The sequence below is a fragment of the Rhyacophila brunnea genome, unplaced genomic scaffold (genome assembly GCF_057557595.1).
Source record: "Rhyacophila brunnea isolate RB1 unplaced genomic scaffold, BYU_Rbru_1.0 scaffold_1, whole genome shotgun sequence".
Classification (NCBI taxonomy): Eukaryota; Metazoa; Arthropoda; class Insecta; order Trichoptera; family Rhyacophilidae; genus Rhyacophila; species Rhyacophila brunnea.
The window spans coordinates 64,937,905-64,959,052 of NW_028232751.1; the positions used below are offsets into that span (position 1 = coordinate 64,937,905).

Sequence of the window (21,148 nt, forward strand, 5' to 3'; positions counted from 1 at the left end):
GCACCATATACAAGTAAATAAACAATGATGTAGGTTTTTCAAACTCTTTGTGAAAGCAGAATATCAAACGCCGTGATATAAAATCCTTATTTCATAATTACAAAACTCATTTTCAAATAGCCACGTACTGACTGAGTGAAAAGCCTCGCGAAGCTGCCTCAGGCATTTGCTTTGCGAAAATCGCTGCGCGAGGTAGTTCGCGAGCCAGCTTGTAACGAAATTAACGCCACCCGAGGCAGGCCCCTTTGAGCATCGATAAACCGACAACGATTGGATCGGTCGTTCTAATTAAATTAAATAAATAGTATAGGTGGGCGTTGTTTTATAATTTCTTCACATAATATGGTCTACCACGTTCGGAGTACTTCCATGTATCTACTTTATATTTTTTGTATTTACTCTTTACTGTTACTATTTCTTTGCTTTTAATTGTCATATTGTGAATGTCTGTAAAGTTCACCATAATATCGACGGCCCCAGGAAAAACCGGTGTAAGTCTAAAATCACAAATGTTCAGGAGAGCGAAAAAACTAAAATATTTACGCTATTAAATTCATCATATAAAATGAGTGAGTTTTTTCTAATCTTATTTAAGTAAATCAGATAGACCATTTTATGGTCTATATTTCTATCAAAATTTAATGGTGATTAATTGATTAACAGCTAAGATAATGACCAAAAATCGTTTTTATTTGGAATAATATTACGCGCTTGATGTTTTGACTCGGTTCAACATGCTTTTGCGCGGACAAAATAGATCACTGACTCCGCACAGCAGACTTATATTCTGGTATAGAACGGTTTTTTACGTCGCGTTTTTCTTACTCTATACGATTTTATTAAACACAACCATAGTTATCGTGCTCTTGTACGGAACAACCATTATAGCGCATTATTTAGCTCGAAATAGGACAGCGTGAATACAAAATAATGACAAAGAGTAAGGAGACATATTGACATACAGTTTTTTTGTATGAAGTTTTTATTACAGAAAAGTATCTAAGTATGATAATTTTTAAAAAATCAAAAAAAAAATTATTTTAGTTATTTATATAAATATTGTTAATATGTACAATAAGTAATATAAATTATTCAGGAAAATAGTAATTATGGAAGGATAAAAAAAGTTATGTAAGAAATTAAAATATAACGCAAGTAACCACGAGAGAGAAAAAAATGTTTACTTTTATACATAATAACACAATTTACATTAAAAATATGGAAAGAACAATCATAATGTTAATAAATATTTTGTGTTAATACAAATAAATCACATTTTATTCATTTTATTGGATTATTGATAACACAATTTATATTAAAAATATGGAAAGAACAATCATAATGTCAATAATTATTTTATGCTAATACAAATAAATCACATTTTATTGGATTATTGATAACACAATTTACATTAAAAATATGGAAAGAACAATCGTAATGTTAATAATTATTTTATATTAATACAAATAAATCACATTTTATTGGATTACTGATAACACAATTTATATTAAAAATATGGAGATAACAATCATATTGTTAATAATTATTTTATGTTAATACAAATAAATCACATTTAATTAATTTTATTGGATTATTGATAACACAATTTAAATTAAAAATATGGAAAGAACAATCATAATGTTATTAATTATTTTATGCTAATACAAATATCTCACATTTTATTACTTTTATTGTATAGTTTATACACCAATCGACTATTTTTCCTGCCTTCGAAATATATGTGGAGCCAGTATTGATTGATGTTTTCAAAATATTTTTTTTCCAATTAATTTCTTGTCGTCTTCTCTTTGCACCTTTAGATGGAGAATACGTTGATCGTACATCATTTTCATCATGTGTAGTCGAATTGGGATTATTTGGTTTTTCATTTGTCAAGGTATCATTGTCCATTATGATTTCTGGAATGGCGATTATGTCATTACAATGCACTGAAGTGGACGGAATCGCAATATCTTGATAATCATTGCGGTATGTTTGTATTGAATCAGTTTGCGGTTTCGATATTTCATCCATTAAGTAATCCAAAACTTCAGGAGATTCGTCAATATCTGGAGCACTCGATGTAAACGAAATTATACTGGGACAGTATTCTGAATAGCTAGAATTGTAATCCTTATCTGTCGTATCGTTAGAATCTGTAAAAACAAAATATAAAATTATAATTTAATACTCCAATGTATATACCCTATGATTAAAAAAGTAGATAACAGAGTGATACCAGTAAAAAACATTCCTAAAGATGAGTTTACAGTACCTAACCTTATAGAATTGCTTATTTTTCAGAAATAATAAAACTTAAATCTTTTCTAACATCTCAATATTTCGTGGTATTCAGAAAATACATAGATCGTCTGCTACATATATAACAAAAAAATAGGTTTTATCAATATAAAACGCAATATAATTCAAATACTTATTCCCCATAATTTACTACCTATGAGGGTTAGTTTCTTCTACTTTGATTGGATAGTGTTATAAAACTTATAAACCAACACAAAATCTTTAAAAAAATAAAATCTTCTATTGAAGCATAAAAAAACGGTCCTGTTTGTTGTGAAATTATGTCAAATAATATTACATAAATTGTATTATATTTTAATAAGTGGTTAATACACACACAGTCTCTTCACCAAGAATCGAATAATATTTTAATAGTCTTACGTTGTTATAGTGGTTATATCATATTATGCTTACCTATGACTTCATCGTTGTCAAGGGATTCTTCATTCACCATGTTTTTCACATTGCAGAATACGCCACTTGCTTCATCCAATATACAAGTAGTATAATCTGTAAATCAATACACAAGCACATTAGATACCATGATTTGGTAGATATTCATAAAATATCTCATTTAAATAGTAAAGTAGTTAAATATATAAGTATATATATATATAAAGTATGAATTACAATGAAGAAATGCACAAAATAAAATTATTTTAGAGGGTTAGCGCAAACCAGCAATCATTGCGTTATAAATTAATCAACTTAATATTAACATAAGCTAATTGGTTATCAAATAGTATTTTCTTTAAATAGTGGATATCATTATCTAAGCGTTTCATTATGAACTTTCAAAGAAACATATCATATACAATATTAATTTTCATTCATATCTAATTCTTTTTTATTTAGGTAATTATACAAAATGTAAACTCTGTCCAATTATACTAGGATTAAATAGCTAATAACTTTCATAATAATAAAACAATCATAATCAATAAGTAAAAAGTATGTAAATGTATGCACTTACCACTCTCACCACTACTAGATTTTTTTAAATTAATTGATAATTTATTTTGATGTCCACCCGATGCTAAATGCAATATATGTTTTGCGCGATCAGACATGGTATAAGTACTAATTAAATTTTAAAGAAAATAACGATAATTATAAACCGTTGATCATAAAATCATATAAATTAATACCAATTAGGTCACTAGTCATAAACACAAAGATTACATAGGTAGGTACTTAATACTTATTTGTAATTAATGATAAAAATTCTCAGTCGCTAATCAATGGGAAAGTTAAACGAAGAAATTATTCTGTGTACATTTTACCATCTACACGACGTTTTATTTGTTTCGTCTTTTCCTAAATTTCTATTATAATAATATATAGGTATAATATAAGGCACCAAGCCCAAAAATTCAAAATTAAAAGAAATTCTTCAATATTTATGTAGAAACGAATAAATGCTTCTTTGACTGCATTTTGTATATTTTTGTTAATGTTTTATTGCGGCCAATAAATGCGTCTCTGTGAAAGCCCGCCTAATCCTCTTAGGACATCCCGCCAAATAAAATTATTTTCCCAGGATACTTAGAAGTGAGTAAATTTAATGATTTTGTCTACGAGACATATTTAAAGTGATAATATAATAACAATACTGGCTACATTGTCATATTTGCAAAAATATTATGTACATGTGGTGTACTTAGGCCCACATTCAATAATTTAATGTTTGAATTTATTTTGATCTTAGCCGAAGTCATAATATTATTATAAAAAGGTAATATTCCCACAAAATTTATCGGTCTTTTGTAAAAACTCACTATTTCGAAGTGTCATAAAAAGGATTACCTATTTAACTTGTTTGTGTCATAAATATCAGTCCAAAATTACCATGTATTCCATTACACAAATAATAAAATTAAGTATCTTTACTAGGTATTTGTTTTCTATTAAATAATAAAAATTGTCAGTCATATCAGATCCCTGACGCCTTGGACACTGAGACTAATAGATGTTGTGTGTAGCCAACAAAATGTCATTCTACCTATGCTCATGCTGCCTCCCGGGAGTAAATAACACATCTCACTGTTGAGAATATGGCAAACATTGATGAAGGGTGCAAAATCATCAATCGCATAATAGACTATGTACAAGACTGTTTTAGCATGCTTCTCGGGCTCCGAGTCGAAGGCGCCAGATTTCATACAAAACCCTATGAATTGGGCATTCCGTTTATACGTTTCGACTGTCGCTAGGTAGATGTGTGCGGTCTCCACAAGCAACATTGGATCGCGATTCTCTGAAAGTTTGATTTATGGCTGTGCGGCACACGAGGCGACTGAGAGCCGACTAACATTCATATGACCACAGCGATGAAATCTCAAGAAAGTTATCCATAAGTGTGGACAGTGACTGAAGAAGCTAATTTTTTTGCCATTTGTATTACTTATAAAGATCTAATGCTGTCATTTTACTCATGCGATCATCGCAACCGAATCTACATTCAAATGACAATGATTTGAGTTGTTCAATCATCGCATTGATTTGCAATCATAGCATAAGTGAGATTGCCAAAATACTGTTTTTGTAGCACCATCGCTATTGTAATCATGGAAATTGTAATAGGTGAATTAATCTATACATTTCATTATCTACTTATATAAAAAATGGCGTATAAAAATATGAGCAATTATGAAAGTATATCCCGAAGCTCATGACGGCATCTGCGGCATAATTACCGAAGAAAGCTTGCTAAAATTATCGTGACTACATTTTTACTTCGTAAACGTCACATTTTTAGGTTATGTATCGTATTATGATAAAGGCCATAGACAAGATGATCTGTAGTATTTATTAAATTTAAATATTATCATCCCATAATATTATGTAATTTTTATAAATAACGCCTTTGTGAATTAAAATTACTGTAAATCCAGAATCTGGATTATAATACAAATAGGTACATTCATATAATTATTATTACCAAGTCTATGGTCAGTATCATAGACTAATGTCAGTATTTTAATAATAATATGACAAACTATTAAGTGTCCGATTCCATTCGCGTTGACGTTTTTTGACAGGTATTAATTCATAAAACGTAGATGATTAGATTAATTGCATATTTATTCGTTTATTTGTCTAAATAATTGTGTTTTAACGTGACATTAGTCGACTCTAGTGTTTGAACATTGCCGAAAATCAGTAATTTGTAGATTTTGTTTCACTTCATCGAATTTAACCTTACTCTCAGATTGGTGTCTTGTCCAATTAAATACACAACTCTTAGCTTGTATCTACATTCCGTGAGACTAAACGTATTACAGTTGGCTAATTTATCTGTTTATGTGTGTAGATTTTCATTGAGTTGGGTACCTATATTCAAATCATTCGGTTTGAGGTTATGTCTGTTGTGTTCCAATTTTTAAAAGTTTCGTTGAAAGTGCTTTCATTCCATTTAAAACATCGTCATTTTTCATGAGATACAAGCGACCTTGTCATGAATTTGTGTGTTTAATTGGAAAACATGATATCATTGATTAATCGCAAACATAATTTCTGATATCATTGTGCGAGCATATTATAAACTGACATCGCATCGCATTGAAAATGTATTTCATCACAAAGTGCATAGATTAATCGCATATTTATTCGTTTATCTGTCTAAATAATTGTGTTTTAACGTGACATAAAGGGGCTCGTAAACGAACAACTTTTGACGGCAATTGTGTTGCTGTTAAAAGTTCCCCAAAATACGAAAATAGTAGTCTACGTTGCCGAAACTTACCATCTATTGTCTTTGCTTTCTGGCAGCACGGTTGGTCGATATATCGAATATCGAACTCAATTAAAAAATAAAGCAATAATTGCTAGATAAATCTATTTCATTCTCGCTCTACTCCATTTGTGCGTCTCTGTTTGACCTCACCCCTAGCAATAAGAAAAACATTTGTGACAGCCGATTCGACAATACGTTGTTGTAATTTTTCGCTGTGTCGTTATTAATATTATTATGGTGTTATTACTAATCGTCAATTCACACTACGTACAATGAATAAATGGAGAAACGACAGGGTATTGTGGTTTATTTACGTCCAGAGCTATGGAACATCGAATCCAAACTATAATGATCCTAATATGAAAAGGCCAACTACAAAGCTGCACAAACTTCAAATTTTGACATTCTTTTAAAGTTTTAAAATACATAATTATCAATAACCAATTCCTGGTTTATATTACTTAAATTGGTTTAAAATTTGGCTTCTTGTTTTGTTTCAGAATTTATAATGTCGAGTGAAAACAAGGAAGAATTACAGAAACCAAAACTATCAGATAGAAAAGATAAAAAAAAAAAATATGAATCGTATTTCATAGCATTTGATGAGAGATTTGCGAGAATAGGTTCTCAAAAAATGACCGAATCCGCTCCGACTTTGCACATGACAAATTCACCAAATAATATAATTTTGGATACATCGGTGGTAATTTACAACTTATCTAGTGTTCTCAGAATCTTCCCAACATTAACCACTCAGCTAAAGAAGAGCAGACCTGTGAGCTTTGAAATCGATGATGAAGTAGTACCTCAGACACAACCTATAGGTAAGAATATTTTCAAACTAATATGAATCTGATTCAAATGAATACATGCCAAACTTCTATTAATAAATTATTGAATACAATTTTCAGTCCCTTTTACAAATTATACACCGGGGAGTTCCTTCGCCGTGGACTTGCTGACAATCTTCCTAAAAGAGATATGCTGGGATCTTACTATACTTACAGACGAGGAGATGCAAATCAAAGCCCATAAAAATGTTCTCATTTCAAGGTATGAATGACTTAAAATAAATTATGAAATGAGTTTACTTTACTAAGTTGTTTATTTACAACTTCTTGTGAGTGACAATTTCGTTAGTTGCTACTCAGATTTCATATTGTATTGGTTTACTTTTATGGTATCCTACAAATAAATACAATGTAGGTTGCATTTTCAAAGAGTTTCTTTTTGAATCTTAAAATGAATGAAAAATGTCTATCTTTTGGTGTTTCTAAGGATTTTTTGGTTTTGATAATAATTATTAAACAATTCTTTTCCAGGTGCCACTATTTTGCAAGAGTGTTAAGCGGTGAATGCAAGTATGAAGAGGTTATAGCTCTCGACGGGTATGATTTCTTTTTTAATTTATGTTTGTTTCCATATTCATATTTACATTAATTTTTTTATTTTTTCTTTAATGCTTGGCATTTTTAATAATTTTAAAATAACGGTTAAATTTGTAGTGTTACTCTAAGCCAAATGAACTAATATTCCTTTCGGCAGGCGGTCATGTTCTACTTTGGATGTTGATGCAAATAACTTTTTCTTAGTTCATGTCCATTCCTTAGTTTGAGCATATGAATGCCACACAGCACCTCCAATAATCCCTGTCGCTCTCCAGTCCTATTGCATTTTCCCATGTTATGCCAGCATCACGTAGTTTTATCATATACTTTATGTGAATGGTATTTAACGGCCTTACAAGATGCCGGAATTAGGTTGGTTTGAAGAACAGGCAGGCCTGATTGAGATTCTCTTGAGGTAGATATATCTAATACGTCACTGAGTTAGGCTCAATGTCGTGTCTTCAGTATCAATGTGATAACATAATAAGTATGTACATAATGTTCCTAATTTATATTTTTTCCCCTAATATTCGCCACCCAACTATTATGAATATATTTGTTGATACACCATCACTGCCCTAGGGGTAGTCATTTCTATAAAATATTGTTTTTTTTAATCGTGTTCTTCGGTTTTCTTTTCAGATACATGTTTAGGACCGTCCATTTTGCTATATGCCACCTGTATGCGGGAACCATCGAAGTGCCAAAATGTGTTAACCTGGAGGATTTGGCTGACCTAGCAGCAAAGCTGCGCTCCGATGGGATATCCGCTTCTTTGGATGATGCCCTGGCCAGAAGATATTGCCATTATTTCCATGAGGTAAGTGTTTTCATACTATCATATTTGTTGCGAGCACAAAATATTTGATATGGTACTCATAGCTGAGTGATCCTTCTGCGAAACAATACATTTTTCTTAAGTGCCCACATGCCCCACGTAGGTCTTAATTGAGATTTTATGTTATTTTCAGAGCATAAGCGTGGACATTCCTTAAACGTCGTTGATAATCTTGTTATATAATTTTGAAGCCTTATTATCCCTTAATATTTGATGACTGCTTAAAGTATTTTTACTACATAAAATAGTAGATATTCTTTTAAACCTCTCGATCTAATGTTTTAGATTAGAATTTTATATTTGAATATAAGTTAAAGTGTATAGAAATAAACCAACGGTGTTCCAATAAGAGGTCCTTTTTCTTGAGTGTGTAATTTGACAAGATAATTAAGAGCTAGTCGAAGAATCTAGGTTATCACAGGTTTTGTTTTTGTTCCGTTACGACCAACCGAGTACCCAAGTACACACCGTTTTTTTTTCTTTCGGTTTGGTACTTGTTCATACACGCGCGGTAACATGATCTTACTTCCTACTTCAGTTATCGTTTGACAATTTATGGCTACAATGTATGTTGAAGCTTAGCACTGGGAAATGCCAATAAAAATAGCGTATTTAAAAAAAAAATAGTACTTACCTTATTATTAGGTCAATAAGTATTATAAAACAATCGTTATTCGTAGGATATTTTATCACGTTTGAATGGTCAAAGCCATGGCTTATAATCAGTGTCTTAAGAATTATCTTCAAATGTGTTAATCGTGCCCAATTTTTGAATAAGAAAATGTCTAATTCTTGTCAAATTTGAGATCGCAGAGATTATAAATAAAAAATTTTATCGTAAATATTTTACTATATTATAATGTTAACAACAATTTTAGTAATGGTTTTATAAATGTGTTTGACTATATTCTAAAACATTATATTGAGAGTTTTAAAATAATACTATTTTATGTAAATATAAAGGATAATAAGGCTTCAAAATTATATAAATAGATTATCTTCAACGTTTAAGGAATGTCCATGAATTTATGGAATGAAAATACCATAAAATCTCTATTTTGACATACGTACCTATGACCTTGGCGCACATGGGTCGTTAAGATTTTTAAATCTGACAACCTAATCACTTTTTTTAACAGATTATCATGATCTACTCAAATGACTTACGAGTAGTAATTGTTGGAACGATCAACTTGTTGGTCTCTATCCAATTATTTATTTAGCAGATGAGTGGTTTTCCATTAGATTCATAAATTTTTTCTAGATGTCGTGTATATATATATATATATAAATCCAGCTATCATTGGTGCGTCCTTTTACAGACCCCACAGTATAGCGTCCATCAGAAAGACTTGATTTTTCGTAAATTTAAATAAAGTATATTCTTTTTGTCATGCATCTGACAACCGTGAGGTATTTAAATTTTTGAAAAACGTTTATTTAAAAATATACAAAAACAAAAAACCACCTTTTAATAACCCGCTTATCGGGACTCCTTTCATATTAATACATTAAGGCGTCCTGCATATATTTCGTTATAGTGGGTAGCGTCTAGTGCGTCCAACTTTTATATTTCGTTAGATTATCCCAACAATCGGACGTCTTGCAACGTTGCCACTATTTCTTTACGTTTTTGTTTTATAGTTAGGTACGTTGTTATTGAATGTGAAAGCGTTCGTGCGTAATTATGAGTATTTTGGAGACTATTATTTAGAATAGAAAAATTGGAATTGTACTCGTATTTATATTATTATGTTTCGTGATATGATTGATATATGTAATGTTGGGTATTTTCCAACCTTTGTCTTTTCATTCTCCCGCCTCAATTTTCTTCCGTCTTTGCTGGAATACTTATTTTTAAGTATCGGAGATCTTGATATCTTCTATATAGTAGGTGGCAGTAGCGAAGGGTGGACGTGGGCTTTTAAGATCCGCCATAAATAGTTTTTTGTTAGTCATAGGTATTTGTTTTTATTGAAGTAAGACTACAATTTACAGAGGGTGCTGGTTTGTTTTAAAAAATCAATTAAGCCCTGCCTAAACCAAACCATAATAGTTTTGGTATAGTTTGGGCGATACTACAAAATTTTACACACTTTTTCATTCATACTTATTAGTTTTCGTTGGATTACATATTATTACAAATATTGTTGGTTCATTTTTTTAAATTCAATAAACATCCTAAACATCCATAACATGTCTAAAGTTACATTTGATTTAATTGCATAAATTTAGATATTTTATAGATAGATGAATATCTTTTGACTGTTATTTATTATGGATTGGTTTCGCAGGGTCTAATTACATTTTAAAAGCTAAAAAATACCGTGTGTAAATTGTAGTCTTATTTTAATGAAAACAAATACGTATGACTGACAAAATTTTATGTGCACTATTTATAGCTGATCTTAACAGCCTATCTCCATCCTTTGCCACTGGTAGGTGGTAATTAAGTTTCAAAATTCTCTGATTCCCTTTACTCTGATAAGTGAAACTATATTTTGCGGATTCATTAATTGTATAAGCAGAGTGTTTAATATAAAATTAATAGCATAATACCTGTATAGGTACCTACATTTGAATAAACACAAAAAAACTAGATATTTATTTAGTTTATACAATGTCATCATCATTGTCCAGGGTCTAACCGATGCTGGGTGAAAGAAAAATAGTCATAAGCCACAATTTTTTTTTTATACATTCATATTTTAATAGCCAATGGATAAATCATATTATGTTTTTCCTTGTGATGTGTAGATTAATAATAGTACACACAAATGAACACAGCAAAACGGCTATGATAATATAAAAATGCTCATATCTCAAAACAATGTTTTTGTGGCATATTATTGTCTTGTAATAACCCATTCAATTGTAAAAACGTGTATCTTCGTATTTTAAACATTTCCTTAAATATCATTTTTAAAAGGAAATTAGAGGGCGGCAAACTCAAGGACCGTCCTTGACGGCAAAACCCTTAGCTATGTCACTACCTTATCTTAAAGGAAAAGCATAAAATGTAACGAAACAATGGTACTGTTCGGTTATACGGAATACAGCGGAAAACGCATTTTTAGAATACCCGATATACTGGATTATTTGTTAGTTTGGGTTAGTTTAGGTTAGGTTGGGTTAGTTTAGGTTAGGTTTGGTTAGGTTTGGTTAGATTAACCTAACAAATAATCCAGTTTCTCGGCTATTTTCAAAATGTGTTTTCCGCTGTATTCCGTATAACCGAACAGTACCGAAACAATTAATAAAAAAGGTTTTTATAATGAAATATTATTTATCTTTTATACATTGAAAATAACGTAGTATTCAATAATAATTGGGTGTCGTGACACACATAAAAAGTATTTTCATTTTATTGGTACATAATACCTTAATATAGTTAAGGTAATTGATAAAATTATACAATAGTGGATAGGAAAAAAAGGTACCTACCCGATCTGTACTTAAAAATAATCATACAAATTAATAATAGAAAATAACTATTCCTAAATAAAGTTAGGTTGGTAGTTAGCAGAAACATTAGTGGATAAAAATAATAGGCACCCAATATGTACTTCAAAATAGTTACATAATTTAATAATTAAAAAAATAACAAAAACAATGCCTAAATAAAGTTAGGTTTTTGGCAAAAACACAATTATGTATAAGAAAAAAGTAACCCAATATATAATGAAAAATAGTTTAACAAAAAACAAAAATACAAGAATTACCTATAAGTACCAAAATAAAGTTAAGATGATTGATAAAAACATACGAGTATCAATAAAATAGCTGGTAATAAACTCTTGCAAAAAATTGCTAAGCTCAATAAAGTATCTTTCCCTACCAACAATAAAAATAAAGATATTTATGATACTGTACAAAAATTTAATGCTAAGTAGGTTACTAAAACTCCAAAACAGTATCCGAAACAATAACGGTAATGCGATAAAATAATAATACATACCTACCTAATTTACCATACATCGCGACTATCCGAAGGTCACATCATAGGAATGAGCAATGAATAAATAAATATTATTTTTGCATTACCCGTGCTGACATTATAAATCTGGAATACAGCGTTGCCAATCGTAGGACGTACGACACGCGACACATTGTAAACAAAAGATACGTGCACAAATATACAATCATGGCTAGTAGCGCCGTCAGCGACAAAACTGCAAACTACAAATACATATTTTGTTCCTATGAGGTAACAAAACTGCGTCTGGGCTATTTTCGTTTTTAGACTATGAGCGGTTGGGAGATGAGATAACGTAAAATTACATGAATTCAATTCTGCGTCCGTATACCGGACGCCGTATTACAGTTGGACGCAAGATTGAATGAAAGTGTCCTATTAGATGACGCAGTAATGATAGCGGGATGTATATATATATATATACCCCGTTGTTTATAAACAGAATCGATATACATATTTACATGATGAATATGCGAATGCGAATGCAATTTTTATGATGTAGAATTCATGTAAAACAAGTGTGATAATATAATAGTCGTTTATGCATGCGCATGTTCGTGGGTGAAATTATTTTGTGCAATTATGCATTATGCTGTTTCTTTTTTGCCAATTTGCCAAGACGAATATAATGGGATAGGTACCTATCTGTCTTTATTATTGTTTCGCTTGCGAGATGTAGATGATCACTTTTTGTTTAAAATTCAGGTATTTGTAACGCATTACGTTTGTGTATGTCTGTTTTATGTATTTATTACGATATTTGCCAAGCGTGTACCTGCAAGCGATTTATAAAAGTGCAACACTGTCGTCAAATAAACGCATTATAGACTCGTAGCATCGTAGCTGTGTACCATATATATTATTATTCGCAGTGTTAATTTTTTTAAATATTTTAATATATAACAACTCGTCACATACTAATTTCACATTTTTATTAATTATTAGGATCACTTTGTCCAACAACTACACAATACCAATTATCAATAATTGTTTTTCACCATATTGTTAAAATTTTGGAAATGCAGAGTTACACTGCAGTCTGCGATCTGCACTATTTCACATTTATAGCTGTGCCACAACACCCGCTTCACATTACCAACAGAAGCTTAGATGATTTTTATAGCTCGATGATATAACAGTCACCTTGGTATTGACAGTAATTTTATTGTTAAAATAATAATATAGTAAAGTTGTTGCGTCCGTGAATTTTTTATTGTAAAATTTTACAACAGAGCAACAAAAATATTATAAATTTTATTCATGTGTCAGCCTTTCTTTGTGATGTGATACTACACATTTGTCATGTTTTTCTTTTCAGCCTTGTTCCACCTGCAAAGTGTCAGGGCTAGAGTGCTTAAGATTAACGCACTCTACAGAAAATGATATGTTCAGCACAGTTTTGAAATGGGTCAGAAAATATATTGAAATATTCAAAAGCGGTATTGCGCAATTCGAATTACCAAATAATGTAGTTGAGATGGTTTTCAAAGATTACCATCCAGAACTGGTGAGTTAAAAGAATGTATATTAGAATAATGGAATTTGATTTTTTCTTATATTACCGTGATAATATATTTGTACTGGAGTAGTTACACAATGTACCTATCTCTATGGTTTTAACCTCTAAACTAATTAATTTGTAAACGATTACATTTCTTTTTTTCCCCCATATTAATGGTTTTAAATTAAATTTGTGTTGAAAAAAATCTTATTCACAATTATCACAAGTAACCTACTATGGCGTGTTTGCACTGATGCAGCGGTGGCAAACCTATGGCACGTGCGGAATTCTGCTGCCACGCGATTATAGTAATATCTATCTATATGTTATATAAAATACCAAGTATGCTTGTTTAGATGTATTAATGTAAGTCAAATGTGGCTTGTTGGTGATATAAAATCATATCATTTAGCTTTTAATTTTAATAATCTTTCGTATTGAAGTTTTGAAATATGACATTTATACAAAAGTTATTTAAAAAAAGTAACTCATTAATTTAGTATCTACCTAGCAGTGGCAGTGACATTATATTAATTCGATAATCAATTTCATTCAACTAATCTTTGTTATGTATATTATATAATATTACATACGATTATTAAAAAAAAATACAGAGCTGTTACTTTGTCATACAATACATCATATGAGGCGTAGAGTTACAAAACCCGCTCTGGGCGATTTTTCAAAAAAAATAGTTATGAATGTACGCAGGAGCTCTTTCGTAAGACCTATCTTCTGTTCTAGGTGAGAGTTTTAAATCCCTCTCTGTTTCTTCAAAAAATCAAAATAAATATCGAGGAGACTGACTAAACCCGCTCTTAAAATAAATTTCTTCTGGTAAAACCTCTCTGCGTAACCGGCCAATCAGACGCCGCGATTTAAATAATGACTCTTCACGAATCCTTTAATCTCCATACAGACCGTCAAACCGTTTTCTCGTGCGCGTCATAATTTTGCTTCAATTATTTTACTATTTTTTACTTTTAATAATGAATGTTTCAATAGTTAGTGTAACGGAATCTCAACAAGAACAATCAAGGAAGCGTTTGAAAAATTCAGCTGCTTGGAAATGTAGCCTGTTACGCCAAGAAACGTATTTAAAAATTGACTATATTTTGCTGTATTGTCATGAATAACCCAGTGGTGGCTCATATTATTTTCTAGTTTTACGTGTATTTTTTGTTGTCATTTATATTTAATATTCTGTGTGATATAATAAAATATCATAAGGTTCTCACACGTTTTTATCAATATTTGGTTTGTGTCAAAAATATAATTAAAGGAAAACTATTTTCTGTCGGAGAAATGCTTTTTGTTTGATAATTTGTACTATACAAATGATAGATTTAGTAGGTTATGTTACGTTAGGTATATTTTTCATCTCCCTTGATAAAAAATGACATTCCTTATCATTATCTCCACGGGACAATTTTTTTCATCATAAAATTGTATCATTCGTATGAACGATAATGAATTTTAATTCAAATATGTTTAATAATTTGTAGATTAGCTTAGTTGTAATAACGACACATAGTTAACAATGCTGTGCTATCTTGTAGAAATACCGTTACTTTTGTAATACGTTTTTGCAATAAATTTCAGAAATTCCACGTTTACTATTATTTGTATATAAAAAGTAGCAGGAACAACAGAAAATATGTAATAAATATTTATGTGGGAAAATAAGTAAGCTCATACATCGCGACTTTTGTTTATCGGATCTGGTTTCTGAATTAAATGCTATAAAATATCTAATATACCTAAGTAGATTATGAATAATATAGCTTAAAAATATTATCATTTTATTTTTACATTTAATAAATAGGTTGGTAGGTAATGGTGGGTTTCCCACAGACATGGAATTTGGGGACACAGGTAATACAGGGATTAGTTAGGTAAACGCCGGTACTTAGGTCCGCTGGGTTTTTTTATTTATGCTATTGATATTATTAAAAAATATGTTATTGTTATTTCAAATTATCTTATAATTACCTTAAGGCCATCCTCCCACGGCGCAACTTATGTCCGTCGGAACTGAAACAAAAATTCCAGCCAGTATCTAGCTAATGTATTTCAATGGCGGCTCGCTGACGGCGAGACCGGAATCTCTCAGCTTCAAAACGGTCGCGAAGAGATGCGACATGCTAGTCGCGCGGTCTCTGAAGTTTCCAGTCACCGTAAAACAGTGGTACCAACATCATTAGATTTCGGTGAAAAATTATATTTTCTTACCAAAATTGGTAGCACTTCGTAAAGCCGCTAGCGTCATATCGTAAAAACGGAAACAACCAGAGACGTCAAAACTCAAAAGTACAAGATGAGCGAAGCGAGCATGTTTGTATTTTCTTTTTGAATAGCAGGAGTGATGATCCTAACAAGCTCGAGGTAGCTTTCCTTGGACATTCTATAGAAAGCCAGAAATTTGGAATCGGTTTCTTTCAGTTCCTTTGCAGCAACAAATAGTCTGCAGTTTATGTTCCTTTCTATATAAGGATGAATCCAATATTTTCTTTTATTTTGACTCCTGTATCTGTTGTATTGATACAAAACCAAAGTCTCCTCGTCGCTTGACCCGCTCGAAGACATTGTTTGTTAAATATTAACTTAAATTAAAACAACCTAATAAGCGCGCGTGTTTTGTACAACACAGCTGATAGTCCAGTTTGACAGTTTGAGGTTATGTGATTATTATTTCAACTGAGTTTCAGTAGCGCCGTGTGCGAAGCATCACATTGGCCAGTTTATGAGATCCTTCACAAACCAGTTCTGTCAGATTTCAGTTGCGCCGTGGGAGGAGGGCCTAAGGGTTTAAAAATATCTTTCTGATTCAAAATATGGTCATTAATATTAAAATTATTAGGAATTATTAGGGTACTTATATAATTATAAAAGATTAGTTACCTATTAAACAAATAATTTGCATGGTATGTAGGTAATAACTAATTGTCTCCAGAAAAAGTAACATTTTTTGATAATGGTTTTTTTTTGTTTATTATAGAATAAAAATAAGTACATGACATTAACATATTAAAATTAGAAAGTTGTACAAAGGCAATTTGACATAGTAAAAAGTAGGCACTATTCAACTAAATAACTATTTTTTTAAATCTAAAAAAAATATTTTCAAGACAAGTAAATACCACTATTTTTAAAAAATATTACATACCAATATAACAGCTAAATATGTAGGTACAATGCGAAAAATATACAGCTACCATTAGGTAAGAATGGCTACAAAATATTTTCTAGACAAAGTAAATTTGAAAATATATTACATAATTAAAATAAATACGGACCGCTACTAAACTATCATCTCCTGTCGACAATGTACCATTGTGCGACAAACTCCGCTCTTTTTAAAAAAATTCCGCCTGTCAGGTAGAGACTGACAAAGACCGCTCTTGGGATAATTAAAATGCATTTATTTGAATAAATACAGCTTATACATTGGATTTGACATTTTATTATACTTTTCCGTATGTAACGGAAGAAATATAATATCTAAAATTACACTTAAATCGTCATGATATGCCCAAAACAGTTTTTCGTCATTTACTCAAAACTCAAAAAAGTCTGTAGAGCGGGTTTTGTAACTCGACGCCTCATATTACACAGTACTTACCACTTGGCCAACATCTCGACGATGACTAAATCTGAATACTGGATAATAATTCCAACATATTAGTATGCATCAGCTGCGCGTGCGCGGTGATCTCGTCAAAAACGCTAAAATGCTACATGCTAAAATATTATTTAAGCTTCAATTACATTGAGCTACTTTACGAGCTGTTTGTTGGCGAATTTATAATCTGCCTGTAAAGTCGCCCAGTGTCGCCAACAAACAGCTCGTAAAGAAGCTCAATGTAATTGACACTTTACTGACCGCTGCGACTCTATCGAAATTATTATAGCCACAATTATGGTATCTTCCGTTGAATCTGTTTACGGGAAAATTATTACTTATACACAATAATATGCACTCTCTCACTTTCTTGAATGAGATTTTGTTCGCTAGCGAAAGAGGTATTATATTTTTATTTTGTGTATTATTGTGTCAGTAGTTTCAGTCAATAGGTTATGGTAGTTCTCGTATTGTCTATATAATGCTCCATCCAGAGTAGAATTTGTGTTTTATATTAATTTTCAATAATTGAATTTAAACTAATGTATTTTCATTTCAGAACAAAGACAACATCATGGAAAACTTAGCGATGTTCGCAACGATACTGAATAATAAAAACGTCAGTGAAATGGTGGCGACGTTTGCAGTTGTCAAACAATTCATTAAATACATTGCATCTAATTTAAATGCTGTCCTCTGCTCGAATGCATTTTTAAAATTAAAGGAGGACACAGTTAAGCATCTGTCGTCTATTGTTATCAATTGTCTTTTGCTGGGAGCAGAACGAGCCAGTGTAAAAGATGCAATCAGAGCATACGATAAATTGGATGATCTAACCGATGACCGGATGCATAAAATGTGGATTAATCTAAATAGCGAATTATCAGTGATATGCGAAAAAGTCTTAATCAAGAGTGTACTCCTGAACAAGCAGCGGCCACAATGGGTGGTGGAAGCAAAGATACTGAAACCATCAGTGAAACAGCATATCGCCGATTTACTTTCTGCAGTACGGGCATATACGGACTTTAGGCTTGTGCGCAATGTAAGTTTATATTATTTTCCTTTTTTTCACCAGACCCAAAATTCGAACCCAGGACCCATAACACATTATAGGCTGACATATTACCGCTCGGCCGTCGTGGGCGCTTGAAATAATACATGTCTTTTTTAATTGTGTATTTAATGTGTACCCAGAGAATGGACCTGATAGGTTGATATAAATTACTGACATCCATTTCTCGTAAAAAATATCTGTTATGGACCTCTTCGTGAGGCGGCCAATATCGACACCGAATTGTTGTGCCAATTTTGCAACTTACAAAAACAAGAAGTTTTCTTTTTCATTTAGAATATTTACGATGGCTATGTACTGTGTTAACTATATTATTTTTCCTTGTTTGCAGAGAAAAAAGACCATGACAGTACGAGAAGAAACTGATATTATCGTTAATGCCGTGGATATCTGCAACGCAAAGAAAAAAGATGACCATTTGAAGAAAAAACGTAGGTCTCAAACTAAAACTAAACATGCTCCGAAGACAACAGTTATTTACCGAAATGAATCTTTCATATATAAAAAAACCGTGTTTACAGCACAGGTAAAGAATACTAAATCATTGGGAAAGGTGGTTACAACGACCGCAGTAAAGAGTCTCTCAAAGGATGCAACAGCCGCGTCAGCCCTGAGTCGTACTAAAGCACCGCAAATTGTCAAATTGAATAAAAAATCTAGAATTCCAGTGCCAATTGTTGGAAAGGCGTCAAAGAATGCAACAACAGCGTCAGCCCTGAGTCTTACTAAAGCACCGAAAATTGTCAAATTGAATAGAAAATCTAGAATTCCAGTGCCAATTGTTAGAAAGGCAAAATCATATCAGCACAATCCACCTAATTATGACGAAATTATTTTGAATTTATGTAGTGGAATTGAAACGCTGCATATTACAGATAGTAATGTTGGTGTGGCACAATCACATCAAGACAATTCGCCAAATTATGAAGAAATTATTCTGAATTTATGTAACGGAATCGAAACGCTGAATATTACAGATAGTGATGTTGGTGTACGACCTGGGACATCGGGATTTCAGCACTCAATACAAAGCTGTTCTGCAAAAGTGGTTCAAAAATCACCTCATGAAAAGAAGTATTAAACTGGTGCTTCTGTCATAAACCTGACTGACCCAGCTTTTGTTTATTTGGAATCGATCATCTGTTTGAAAATTTCTTTTTTATATTTTTATGTTTATTTGATAGATACCTACATAATAAGTGTTATTCCAAGTATGTATAATATCTTATCTCATCTCTCAAGTATTTCTTTTCAGTTTATTTTTTACATACTTTATTTACTAAGAATTCCTACATATTTCCAAGTGAAATTAATTTCTAGCTATTTAATCGCCGTGCTTCAACTGGCCGCGATGATAATGATTTATATTTATATTTTTCTTTTTTTTTTATTATTTATTGTTTTTTTTTTAGTTAAGTATCAATGTTTTTTTTCAGACTTTGTAATACTTCAAGTGTCATATTTACAATGAATCAATTTTCGAAAATATTCCACCTGCACTTAACTGTAACTTGTACTGCCATCTGACTTAACAGTACAATATAAACTTTCCATTAATAATTAATACTGTCTTTGAGAAAAAGAGACATAAAGTTCCATAGACTGATTATTAAAATGACCTCATTATAATTTTAATTATGTAATTTTCATCTCTCTGTATTATTATCTATGGCAATATCAGTGTATTTTAAAAGAACTTTTGCACTGAATTTATATACTTATTTATAACTTGGTCACATCAGCAATAGTTTAAAAAAATAATCAATTCTTTTCAAATTGTATCGCAAAAGTGCTTATTCGTTAGAGTTTTTTTTTATTAAAAGGTCTGTAGCTTAGTATTTCTTATATTTCGTAGGAGTAAGCTATAATTTTATACAAATATGGTTCAAACATGCATGACATTATCCTACAATTTATTGTTAGGCTATGTTGCTAGAGTATTTTGTGAGGCGATATGCTGACATTCTTCTAAGAGTTAGTTGGTGATAGCTGGTCGATTAATCTTATTATTGAATTATATTTATTACTTCAAATGTTCACTAAAGAAGCTGCCATTCCTAGAAATGATTAACAATAAATGTAGATTCGAATCCTGCTGAGTGATTATTGTTCAATTTAATGGCATTCTTTCAGGGATCGACTGTAAAATGAATTATAGAATCTATTATAGCATTTGCCTTTGCAGGATTATTCCACATGGTGGTTATGTGGTTTGTTAGTTTGATAAAAATAAATTTGTAATTATTAAAACTGTTTTGGGTACAATCAAAACGTGGTATTTCCAGTGATATTAATGTAACTTTTTATATTTAATGCTGGTCTATTTATTATAAAGTAAAGTATTCTCTAGTCACCTGAGATGTGCAAAATTGATTTACCTATCATTTTCCCACTAAAAAAGATTTTTGTGTTTAGTAGGTAATATCGAGAATCGACTCCATGACAGAATTAGAATAGTGTAGGCATAAATAATTATCTAAGATGGAACTGAGAATTTATAGTATTTATTGTGATCCGTAGCTCTGTAAAATTTATTATAGAATTTGCCTTTGCAGGACTCTTTTAAGTCCACATGGTGGTTATGTGGTTAATTAGATGGATAAAAATATATTTGTAATTACTAAAAGTTTTTTTGGGTACCAATCAAAAGGTTATTTTCCAGTGATATTAACATAACTATTCATATTTAATGCTAGCCTATTTATTATAAA

The 21,148-nt window shown here is 31.1% G+C and overlaps 1 protein-coding gene and 1 long non-coding RNA gene across 4 annotated transcripts; one reads left to right on the top strand and one right to left on the bottom strand.

The window, feature by feature from the left end:
- Nucleotides 1–1,489: 1,489 nt before the first annotated feature.
- On the bottom strand, nt 1,490–5,059 carry LOC147080116 (uncharacterized). Of its 2 annotated transcripts, none has more exons than XR_015072195.1 (3): nt 4,998–5,059; nt 2,716–2,811; nt 1,490–2,156 (listed from the first exon to the last, which is right to left on the bottom strand). It is a non-coding gene; the product is annotated as an uncharacterized LOC147080116 (long non-coding RNA). The 2 variants fall into 2 exon arrangements; XR_015072194.1 differs by lacking the exon at nt 4,998–5,059 and adding an exon at nt 3,275–4,069.
- A 237-nt stretch (nt 5,060–5,296) lies between these two features.
- Nucleotides 5,297–19,966, top strand: LOC147080117 (uncharacterized). Of its 2 annotated transcripts, XM_085960282.1 has the most exons (8): nt 5,297–5,342; nt 6,538–6,861; nt 6,949–7,090; nt 7,360–7,425; nt 8,068–8,245; nt 13,558–13,746; nt 17,922–18,407; nt 18,769–19,966. In XM_085960282.1, exons 2-8 carry the CDS (start codon nt 6,546–6,548, stop codon nt 19,516–19,518), a joined length of 2,127 nt encoding a protein of 708 aa, XP_085816408.1. In that variant the 5' UTR covers nt 5,297–5,342; nt 6,538–6,545; the 3' UTR covers nt 19,519–19,966. The 2 variants fall into 2 exon arrangements, with proteins under 2 accessions (XP_085816408.1, XP_085816417.1); XM_085960291.1 differs by lacking the exons at nt 5,297–5,342; nt 13,558–13,746 and having other exon boundaries at nt 6,546–6,861.
- The last annotated feature ends 1,182 nt before the right edge of the window (nt 19,967–21,148 follow it).